Raw genomic sequence first — 12,381 nt, forward strand, 5'->3', positions numbered from 1 at the left:
ATAAAAGCAATTTTCTAGTCTCCCATAAAATATTCATGAATACAGGCTGCTTTTGTTTTGATGATGTGTTCATTAAGTAGAAAAGGTTTTATTGTTTTCAGGAGGGCTCCGTAGGTCAGATGCATTCAGTGTTTCTATTGGGAGCTCGTGGCATTTCAAGTAGTTTTTGAGACGGAAATAGTACGAGTCATGTTTGACGCACTATGCATTGAATGCAATGAATGAGAAGTGTGGTTATGATTTCTCCAGCTGGCTCACTGTGAGGACTTGAGATTTTTTGTGGATTTGTTGCTCCATTGTATCCCCACTCAATATTAAAAATGTGACATTTGTTGAATTTTCTCAGGAATATTAGAACTTAGGCTGTTTTTACAGAGCAAATTAATAGTAATTTAGAGCTGAAAAGATCTCTGAATTGCTCACCATTCTCTTCTAAATACTCTACTGGTTGAGTAATGCAAAGCTTTTAGCTGCTCCATTTAATCTAATGGGAAACAGCTTAAGTATTCATTTCTTTTGTGTTTAATAGCATTTATTTTAAAAACTTAGTAAGTGGTACTTGGGTCATGAATTAGTGTGTGAAGAAATTTTAGGTGCATATTTAGAACTGAAATTTCACTTAATGTGAATCATTTTGATGTCACCATTCCTAAGTGGAATATGAAGATGACTCAAGCTGGCTAATTTTCAGAGCTAAAGAGTCTCCACCTGTATTTTAGAAACTCTCATCTATATTTAGTGCTTCCATAAAGATGTATGTAGTACTGTTAACCCTGTGTGTTCAGGTATCTTGAGTCAGGCTTACAAAAGTCAGACCACTGGACTTAAAAAGAATGAAATTAAAGTAAACAAACATGGGAATTCTTTTGGTTTGTCCTCTGGTTTCCTTTAGCATTTACGTTTTCAAGTTCTTCTCTGCAACTGTAAGGGCTAGAAACATGATATAAAAGAAAGATCAGTGGGTTTCTCTAAGAATTCTAAGCTGCAGCTTCAAGAAAAACATCAAACATGGCAAAACTCTCAAAATTGAAAACGAGCAAAATTGTGCATAGGATTGTTGTTTTTCATCATTTCCCCCATAGCTTTCTGAGTGGAGAACCCATAGACAGCTGACTACTCTAGTATTAACTATTTCTTTGAGGTTTGGATTGTTTTATGATCAAACACTGTATTTGAGATAAAATTACTGTCTCATAATGGACTGAAGTTAGATTTAATTAAACAGTCCTCAAATGAAACTAAATTTTGACTCACTGGTATGACATCAATAGAGTCTCTCCAAATTTACCCCAATATAATGGAGATCAGACTTGGCTCTCCGTGAATTATCTTCAGTAGATTCAGAATTACATAACATGACAAGCTAAACCAGTGGTCCCCAACCTTTAGAGGCTCCTGGGGGTGGGGCCACTCATGCGCCGGGGGCGGGGCCAGAGGACGGGGATGCCCTAGCACCCGGTGCCGGCATGTGCCCCGGGGCTGGGGCCGCCTGAGCGCCTTGTGCCATGGGCCCGGGGCTGGCGCTGCCGCCTGGGGCCGGCACCGGCTCCGCTCGAGCGCCCGCACGTGTCCCGGGGCTGGGGCCGCCCGAGCGCCGCGCACCTGGGGCCAGCGCCTCCTGTGCGCCGGGGCGGGGCCAGGCTGGCCCAGGTTGTCGGCGGGCGCGCACAAATGCCCCGGCGGGCGCCATGGCGCCCGCAGGCACCGCATTGGGGACCACTGAGCTAAACTTTGGAAAAAATGCATTGTCACCCCTTTAAGGTACAGTATAGTTACACAGATTTTATACTGCTTACAGTTAATGAATCATGCCTATAGTCCTCTTGGAGGAGAGGTTTTGTCTAGTACAACTGAAATGCTGTTTTGCTGGCCGTAGTAAATTGGCTTTCATAACCACAGCACGTGTTTCTGAAGGTGAGCGGTGCATGATCTAGCGGTTATATTTTTTGTTTTCTACTGCTTGTCTTTCTCTATGGATACTGTCATTAATCTGCTTTAGGATCCTGAGACTCTTGGCAGGCTCTCAGACACACAGTCTAGGAATCTTACTGTGAGAGCCTTGGGAGGGGAAAAACTTTCAAGTAATCGTGGAGGCGGGGGAGATCCCATATTTAGGAAAATAATTGTGTGCCTGTTGAATTGTATTGCGCATGTTAATGTGTTATCTAGGTTAGTATTTACAATGAGATGTTTGATAACTTTGGAGGTAGGGATGTAAAATCCCATTTATTTAGTTAACTGGTTAACCTTAACATTTAACTGGTTAATTGATTATACGGGGGATGGGAAGGAGAGACTGCTTCAACCCTGCTGGCTGCCAGCCCACAAAAAGCCGGAAGTGGCAGCCCTGTGCGGGGACTTGGCAGTGCTAGAGCAGCTGCCTGCCTGCAGTGGGCCGCTCCCTAGGTACTGTTAAATGGTTATCCGGTAAGCATCACCCGGTAAGGCATTTCCAGGATATTTCTTATGTGACTAGCCTTATACAGTTTTGGAGTGAGAGCCGGTAGTCCGTCGGGTCAGATGTCACAAGACCAGTGTCGGGAGAGAGAAAAGTGTGCATCTAAAAAAATCATTTGTATACAGAACATTCCCCTTACCATTGCTTGGTAGGGCATCCTCAACCAAGCCTTTATTGTAGATAGTTGCAGGGGATGTTTGAGGATATATCAAATAAACGTGTTCACTAGTCATGTTTGAATTCCACAGGGAAGTGACTGATGGAAAATCCATAGTTCAGCCACCAGTCTTAAACTAGAATATCAATTTAATCTTGCATAAAATGGACGCTTTCATTTGATGTTTCCTTATACAGGTTGAATCTCTCTGGTCCAGCACTCTCTGGTCTGCAACATCTCTGGTTTGGCATGATGTGAATTAGCCGGATGCCCACTTAGCATGGGGATGGCTACGTTTCCCGCTGTCCCGTAAAGTTTGTTACAGCCACAAGTCCTGGCTCTGTGTTCTGTGCTGTTGTTTTTCTCTAATTCACCCCTAAATGTTTCGTGGTTTGGCAAATTCTGTATTTTGACACTGGTCAGGTCCCAAGGATGTCACACTAGAGAGGTTCTGCCTGTAGTCAGCATCTCACTTAGAACGGCTAACCAGCTGGATGTTTTACCTCTGATGGAACAATTGCTATAGTTTATTTCTCTGGACAAAGTGCTGTCCCCCTCCTCCTTCCTCTCCCCCCCCCCCCCGTCCAACTTGTTTGTAAGAACAATCTGCTCTTCTGTGTAAATCATGATTTTTGTCCCTCCTTTAATTTGCCCTAAAACTGCTTGCTTGGGGGAGATCCAACTTCATGTCTCGCTTCCCATCCGCTCTTGTCAAATAGTTTGACTTGAACTCAGTCATGTGGGCAGAAACAGAGCCCTGTTTATTTTCTATGGATGACACATAAGCAGTGTAGATTTGCAGTCCACATGAGTAAAATTTGCTATAAAAGAAGCTGAGTCATTTCAATAGATTTCTCCTATCCCGTCTTGAGCTCGTTCAGTCAGAGTTGTGACTACTGCTTTGGCAGAGAAAATATTTTCATCTAAAGAGTTTTACAAAATGATCTACTATAACCGTCTTTCTCCTTTATTGAACATTTATTAAGCTTAGCTTGGGCTCTACCAGGGTTGCATGCCTATGTCTCACAGTAGTGGAAAGCTCTGGGTGCCCCCTGCTGTGTTTTTTTTTTCCCCATCACAAGTATAGGAAATTTTCTAATGAACCATTCAAAATGTTTAAATAGGTGAAATTGACGTATAGGAGCCCACTGTATGCGTGATGAGAAATGATTGGCCTAAATCATTTCTTGTTCTAAGCAGAAACATTATTGAAAATTTACTCAGACCACTTATTTTATACTTGGATAATTTGACAAGCATTTTGTTAGCATTAGTGTTTTCCAAGGTGTTACATGTTTGAAATGGAGATAACTGTAGTAAATAGCTCTGAAGAGGATTAAGAATTTTATGTAAACTTAAATTTACAAACTTTTTCATTGTTTTTCAAACAAAGATGGGCTCTTCTAGAAATATAAGCATATCTGAGGAATTGCCAGGATTTCTTATGGAGCATGAGATTAAAAATACAGCATCTGTAATATTTAATACTAAATTAGAATTTTGGTTGCAATTTTGAATATTTAGAGGAGAGTGGAGTGGTTGTTTTCCCCTTCACAATGGAAATATCTTGATCAATGTTGCTGCAGGATTTTCACGAAGCATCTGCCCACTTTGCTTCTTTATGACAAGTTCCCATTTCTCAGTGAACTTCTTTGTATAGCCAGAGGCTAGCTCCTTAGTACGCTAAGAATTGAAGTACATTTTTATGCCCTCTTTATTCCTTTGGATTCAAAGGCTTACTTCCGAACAGATGCTACACTGTGCAAAAAGGGCATGATGCGGTATTGCTAGCTACCTATCTATGGCTAGGGTTACATGCTAGTATGTTGAGCTATGCTGAGTGCAGGAGTGGGCCAGATCTCATGGGCTGGATCCTGCCTGCCACCATCCTTCAGCCCAGCTGGATCCTCGGGAAGGCTCCCTTCCTGTCATGCCCTTGCACACAGCACAAAGCAGCTGGCTGTGGGACCCTGTGTGTGTCTGCATCACGCCCTGCTCAGTCTCCATCTATTGCCCCCACCCTCAACGTAATCTTGTAGCTCCCATTGGCCAGAAACCAGCCAACGAGAGCTCCTGGGCAGTTCTTGCAGTTAAGACTTTCTCTGCTTGCTTGCTTTTGGCTAAAAACATTAACCCAGTTTGAAAGACTTTCCTAGTGCAGACTTAAAATGAGATTGAGAACTCATGTGTAATTGGTTGAAAATATTACGCATCATAGACCTATCCTGGAAAACGATCCCTCACTCTCACAGGCTTTGGCAGACAGACAACCACTCCTACATCACCCCTCAGATACTCACCCAGGAGCCTACTCCTGCAGCAACCCCATTGCCAACTCTATCCTCACATCCATACAAGCGACACCATCCCATGACCTACCCACATCAGCCACTACATCAAGGGCTCATACAGGTGCCAATCCTCTAATGTAATACATACCATCAAGTGTTAGCCATGCCCCTCTGCCATGGACATTGGCCGAATTGGACAGTCTCTGCGCCAAAGGATAATTGGACACTAATCAGACATCAGGAATAGGAACACACAGAAACCAGTAAAGGAACATTTTAATTTGCAAGGACACTTAATCACAGATTTAAAAGCAGCCATTCTCCTGTAAAGGAATTTTGCTATCCAGTTACAGAAAGAGGCTGCTGAACTGGAATTCAAATTCATCTACAGATATGACACTGTCAGCCTGAGCTTGAATAAAGACATTAAGTGGTTTACGTACTATCAAACCAAGTTCCACTGCTTTTGAGATTCACATTTCCACATCAAAAGCTATGAACGGGGCACATCCAGCCCACGGAATTAGTTTCATTAACACAGGTCCCACAATTGACTGGTAACTGCTTTTGCTGTTTGTATATATCTTGAATTCTGTTATCTCCATTCCAGTTCATCCGAAGAACTGGGTTTTGCCCTTGAAAACTCATGATCTTATATATTGTTTAGTCTCTAGGGTGCCACAGGACTGCTAGTTGTTTTTATCATGTTCCTTGTCATGTTTAGTTTTTGGGAAACGGTGGTGGGAGGGGAGGTGTTTCCAAAAAGAGGGGGCACGTTTTGCTTTTAAATGAAGCTGCATTGACAAACCAAGATTGAGGCCTTTTACAATATGAAATCTGAGACATGGGGTTCTTCATTCAGGCTTTGTGGTTTCTGGAATATCGTTTTTAAAGCCAAAGCTACATTTCCTATTGAATGGGAATAAGTTGATCATGTTCTGGGTTTGCTTTTAATTTTGCAGTGGATGTGAACACAGCACTGCCTTTGCAAGTTGCACCAGCTTCAGTCCCCATGGATCTCCGCTTGGACCACCAGTTTTCCATGCCAGTGACAGAACCTACACTCCGAGAACAGCAGCTCCAGCAGGAACTCTTGGCTCTCAAGCAAAAACAACAAATTCAGAGACAAATCCTTATAGCCGAGTTTCAGAGGCAGCATGAGCAACTCTCCCGTCAGCATGAGGCCCAGCTACATGAGCATATCAAAGTAAGTGATTGAGCAGTGGGTAGAAATACCAGGTTAAAAAAACCCAGATGTTCTAAATGTAGATGGACTTGTTTGAAAGGAGGAGTGGTGGGACTGGGTTTTCTACACGGGGGGTAACATGTCTGTAGGTTTGGCACAGGAGAACCAAGCACGAATTTTTAATGAGATTTTAAATGTATTTGGGTACCCAAATAAGGGTGTGTCTAGACTACATGCCTCCTTCGACGGAGGCATGTAGATTAGCCAGATCGGAAGAGGGAAATGAAGCCGCGATTAAAATAATCGCGGCTTCATTTAAATTTAAATGGCTGCCCCGATCTGCCGATCAGCTGTTTGTCGGCAGATCGGGGGAGTCTGGACGCGATGCGCCGACAAAGAAGCCTTTCTTCATCGGCACAGGTAAGCCTCGTGAAACCAGGCTTACCTGTGTCGATGAAGAAAGGCTTCTTTGTCGGGGCATCGCGTCCAGACTCCCCCGATCTGCCGACAAACAGCTGATCGGCAGATCGGGGCAGCCATTTAAATTTAAATGAAGCCGCGATTATTTTAATCGCGGCTTCATTTCCCTCTTCCGATCTGGCTAATCTACATGCCTCCGTCGAAGGAGGCATGTAGTCTAGACACACCCTAAGTGTCCTGCCTTTGAAAAGTGCACAACTCCCTTCCGTTTACATATTTAGAGGCCTAAGTATGGATATGGGAGCCTACATTAAGGATTTGGTTTTTGACACAGAAACCCTCTTATTGGCTATAGGCTATTGAGACTAGAACTTGTAGGAGACAAATGTTACTTGTCTAATATCAAAACATGTCAGTTAGCTGCCAGAAATGTTAAGGGAAAATGTTTTTTATGTGATATGATTCCAAACCCTATCTCTCCTGATAGGTGCTTTATGTAGCCAATATTTGTAACATTTTGTAGGAAAGTTAAAGGAAAGATGGGGTTTGAGTATGATTGGGACATTAGTGTCTATTTTTAGGGATAGTCATTGCAGTTTATTTTCCTATGGCTTGTAAGCTTTTAGGCAGGGACTGTGAATGGAACAATGGCAGGAACAATTTTCGGTAGCGGTTAGTATCACGCCACGAATTAAGCCAGCAGGGCTCTTATCTAGTCTTTCAAGCTATTGAGTGTTAATGGTGCTAAAATATATACAGGCTGACCCTCTCTATTCCAGCACTCTCTGGTCCGGCAGCATCCATGGTCCGGCAGGATTTTAGTTAGCTGGATGTCCACTTATGAGTGTTTCCTGTGATCCCATAAAGTTTGTTTACAGCCACCAGTCTTGGTTCTGAGTGTCCTGTGTTGTTGTTTAGCTCTAATTTACTTCTAAATGTCACTAGCAGCCCAGTAAGCAGAGTTGGTCATGCTGCTAGACAGTATTGACCGCCTATGGTTCTACATATTCTCCGGCTCTGCACCAGTCAGGTCCCGAGGGTGTTGAACTAGAGGTTCAATCTGCATTATTATGCACATAAGGGATCTCTCTCCGCTGAGCGCCATACATGCCCAAGTTCAGTGAAAACATACTTGTGCTTCTGAGCTAGAATGGGATCATGAGTCTGTTGGAATATCAAAGTTACGATTTCTGAGAAGTCCTGACACAGGTTTATTAGGACGACTGATGTCAATTTCTCTGCAGGATGATGTAATTGAAATATTTTAAAAATATTAACTGTAGTCAGAGTCATTGCAGACAGTGTACCAAATTAAAGATTTGTCTTCACGCCATATGGAAATACAGAAAACTGTCTTTCACAACGACAGCAACGCTTCACAAATTGCTGAAAGTTGACATCTGGAAAAAGTTCAAGAAATAAGTTGAAGGCTGTTCTCTACTGATGGCTCCTGAGGACTTGCTACAGCACAGAGGGAAATGTTTGTATCTGTAGGAATGATGGGAAAGAAAGGAATTAAGGAGATGGCGTATCCATATAAACATGCTTGGCAAGCAGTGTAACATTTGTAATCCCCGCTAATCTACCTCACTAAATGCAAACCACTAAAGCAAAGGAATAGCAGGCATGTGAATGGGGCCTCGGAGGCCAGAGCAGCTTGCCGTGCAATCAGTCTTTCCAGTAACTTCACTGGCAGTTCTGTTGAGATTTTGTCTGTGAAGAGCTTGGTGCTGAATGTCTCGCTTTTCAGTCTCCAGTTCCGATCCAGACCCAGGACTCTTGCCATCGGCATTCTGGTCAGTGATTTAAGTGACAGGATTGAGGAGTCTGCCTAGTTGTTGGACACAGGGATTTATACTCCCAAATCTACCACAGCGAGCGCTAAGTGATGGATCTATGGGGAGGGTTACCGAGAACTCCATGCACATGGTCTCCCCTTTCCCTTCTCCCATACAGCTGGCTCTCCAGGTCAGCATTCAGCTACTTTGGCAAGGCAGTCTCAGGTAGCTTGCACAGCCACTGCCCATGATGTACTGTCTCTGGTTTTTGGCTAGGCAGAGGACTTCGCTTTCAGTCCTGTTAGGCTGGCATTTCCATTGATACTAAATGATATGCACAGAGCTTCTCTTCTAATGGTGGGACAGAAGATATTGAGACACACACACAGGTAAACACCTGTAACTGTGCGGCCTTGTGTGTGTGCATTCGATTCACGTTTCAATTGTATGATCTCATACTGTTTCTCAAATAAAGCTGTACTTCCCCTCAACGATCTCACATACCGATGGGTGCTTTTTCTACCAGCGTGTACTATGTTGTGTATACGAGTGTTCACAACGTTAATTTATATACAAGGTTCCCAGTCAGTGAGACAAGCAGTTGCAGTGATCACAAAGACTTTGATGACGACTTTGATTAAAATTCTAAGTGTTGATCTGCTACAATGTGTAACTCAGAATCGTGATTCCAAAGCAAATTCCTTTCTTTTCAGCTGTTTATTTTCTAAATTACCAGTGCCATATGTAATATGATGACATTATATCCCTTCCCTCCCCCCAAAAAAGAAACACAAAACAAAAGGAAATCAGAGTAAGTGAAGGAAACATCCTCCTTTTAAAACTAGTATTATCATTTACACAGTCCTTTCAACTATTGTTTACATTATCAGTGCTGTGGTTAAGAAAGAGGATGGCTTTCGTTCTCAATCTCCATTTCTATTAGTGTTTCTCAAGCTATCTTCTAGGCCAGTGGTTCTTAACCTTACTGCAGCCTGCACTCCTTTGGTTCTCAAAACATGTTCTTGCACCCCTTCTTAGTTGAAGTAGGCCAGTTCTTTACTTAAGATATATCATAAAAATCTGGCATGTCTTGCACCCCCAGAAAGGGAATCTCTCAACCCCAGAGGGTGCATGCACCCCTAGTTAAGAACCACTGTTCTAGGCTGAAATTTTTATTGGTGTTCTAAATCCAAAACCCAGGTGTTTGAGAACATAGAATGAAAATCTGACTGTTCAATGTTTTGCGACTAAAGGAAAACACTGGTAGGGAGTCTTTTAGATATATTTGAATTAGATGCTTTCCCTGGGGCATCCTCCCCCCCCCTTCCCTCCCCGGACACCTGGGGGCAGGAGGCTTTGGCTTGGGGCAGTCCCAGATAGGGTGCCTCCTCCCCAAGCCAGCCCCTTTCACCTTTCTGGTGATTGTTTCTTTCCTGTATGGCTTGCTGAGAAGCAGTCCTATTCCTGGCACACCCCATTTTCCTGGCACAGCCAAACCCTTACGTTGCTTTTAAGTTATGGGAAGAGGAGAGCTCTCTCTTTCTATCCCCTTTCTAACCCCTCACAGGGGGACTAACCACCTGACCCAACCTCCCCTGCCTATTGTACTCCACTCCCCATGCCTAGCTGGGCTTCCGGCATGGACCTGCCTCTCCTGCTACCTGGCACTGCATCTTTTCAAGCCTCTGTGCGTAGAAGCATGCAGGGTCATATTATCCGCTCCCTCTGCCCCGCAGCTATCTGCTAGGGCTCACACCAGCAGCCTTTTGGCAGCGTGCAGCATCTCCCATCCAAATCAGAGTGTTTACTCGTTGTTTACTATGTGAATCCATAGAGCTGAGGATTTGATATCGCTTTCGGTGTATTAGAATTCTAGAGTAAAGAGCATTAGAAAAAGAGTACTTTGCAGTTCTCACGAATTTTCATCTAAAATCTGTTACCTGCTTTCTTAACTGCATAAAGGAAATTGCAGTCTGCCAGTCAGTGTGGCTTTTGGTAAGAGGTTCTCGAGCCATGGTACATAGCCAGCCCTAGAATTCGATCTTCATATTCCTTGGTTCCTCCTTTACCTATGCAGAGCCTCTGAGCTTTTACCTCTATTTCTCCTTTTCCTCCTGAGTATTATCTCTGCTGGCCAGACCCATTCTACGCCCTGATTGCCACACTGGAGAGAGCAGTTTCTTACTTGCTAATTGGCCTTGGTGATCTAGTAACACCAGCTTGTATCCTGACTGAAGGATTCTCCACTGGGTTTCTAGCTAGACAATGTGGGGTCATCTGAAGAAATTTACTCTCCAGCTCTGGAAGCTCTCAGCTAGGATGAAGCGATTTCCTGCTGGAGAGACGAAGAGCTGGGTGCAGTGACCTGGTCTGGCTGCCTGTTGCCCTCGAGATGAGGGGCAGAATGAATGTGCATTCTGGGATTGCCACATCACGGGAACTGAGGACTGTGGTGTTTTGCGCTGTATTTTCAGTTTTTGGCTGGACTCGCTGCTTGACTCTGTGAACCTCACAGATTCGCAACACTTTCTCTTTTTGCCAGTTCAGCCAGTTACCTCATCCTAGCAACCTGCACTCCTGAAAGAAATCCACCATAAAACTAAAACAGGAGATCGAAGAGCCTCCAAAAAGGCTCCTGAAATCAGAGCTGATAGCCTGACAATTCAGTAAACAAGGAACTGGAAACTTGAAATAAGTCAAAGCAGCTAATATTCATGCTGAAGACCTTTTTAAAAAAACAAAACAAAAAGCCTCCACTTAGACAAATCACCCTGTGTACAAATAGTTCCCCTTCAATCACTATACTTTGTTGGCTTGCAAAGTTTCATCTTAACAATTTTGTTAATTTATTTAGCTTCTGAGCTTAAAGGTTTAGAATACATATATTGTGCCAAAAAGCTGTAGAATTTTCACAGAACATTTTGCATGCAGATAACACAAGCAAATAAATATCCTGTTAAGGAGTGATTGCCAAAAAAACAAAAATAAACCTTATATAACTTCCAAAAGCAGCTATGTGCACATCCCTGCTGATGCTTAGCTTTATTTTAAAAGTTCCTTGGGGAAAGGGACTCTATTATTATCTTGTTCAGATCCAGGCACATCGTTGGTGTTTAAGGACCCCCACAGCTGCCCAAAACTTAGTCTTATTGAACTGTCAAAGTATCTGGATGAACCTGAGTTCCTTGGCTTTTTGCACTAGGGTCCAGTGTTTGATTCCTACTCAAGCACCCTAAGTCTTTTGTGGTTTGACACAGCTTCCCTAAAAGCACTGGAGATCAGAACAGGTATTACAGGGCAGTGGTCATGGCATGATGCTGTGCCAGGGGGAGCTCACCAAGAATGGCCACATTTCCAACTCTTCGATTTTTGTGAGATTGGTTTGCTATAGCTCCCAGCTTTCTAAGAGTACAAACCACAGTACTTAGAACCTGCTTGTGATCAGTGGGAGGGATCATGGGGAGTTATTTCCTTCTGAACTCCCACTTCCTTCCCTGCTGGGAGTCCCACAACGTGAGACCTGACCAGTTTTCTAAATATTGGCAGACCCCCTTCTCTTCAGCCCCTCCAAAGACATGCTCATTTTCAAGCCTTTCCTATTTCAAATCTTTAGAACTGGAAGAGCTCTAGTAAAACTCCCATTGACTGCATTGGGGGTCCTTAGGTCAACATAGGGCACTTAGGAAAATTCTTCCCTGAGTGTCTTTTTTAAAAGTTTAGTTAGGTTTGTCAGTTTTTTTTTAATTTTATTTTATAGTTTGGATTGAGAATCTTGATGTCTGTTTTTGAACTTTTTTGTCTTCACAGTTGAGCAAAATTACAGGCTGAGGGGTGTGTCACCATTATTTAATGACAATGCACATTAAGAATCAAAATATTAAGGCCTTACAACTGTTAAAACACAAACTCCAAACATCACATGTTAAAATAAATAGCCTTAAATCAAAGTGTGGTAAGCTTTCAAAAGGCATTTTTCTTTCTTTGATGTAGTCAATGAAATACGTGTTTCATTCATTTTTTGAGTGTATGGTGAAGTGAACACTTACCGCTATTTGCTGATAAAACTCGAGAACTACATTTATACTTGGCAG

The 12,381-nt window shown here is 43.1% G+C and overlaps 1 protein-coding gene across 7 annotated transcripts in view; it reads left to right on the forward strand.

The window, feature by feature from the left end:
• HDAC4 (histone deacetylase 4) overlaps positions 1 to 12,381 on the forward strand; it is a 228,843-nt gene that overhangs the window by 119,244 nt on the left and 97,218 nt on the right. For all 7 annotated transcript variants that reach the window (XM_075934078.2, XM_075934081.2, XM_089779975.1 and 4 more), the window contains one exon: positions 5,869 to 6,113. In XM_075934078.2, the coding sequence (XP_075790193.1) occupies positions 5,869 to 6,113 (245 nt within the window). The remainder of the gene's footprint in view (positions 1 to 5,868; positions 6,114 to 12,381) is intronic.

This window comes from Pelodiscus sinensis, chromosome 7, assembly GCF_052426305.1.
Source record: "Pelodiscus sinensis isolate ZL-2025 chromosome 7, ASM5242630v1, whole genome shotgun sequence".
NCBI classification, from domain to species: Eukaryota; Metazoa; Chordata; order Testudines; family Trionychidae; genus Pelodiscus; species Pelodiscus sinensis.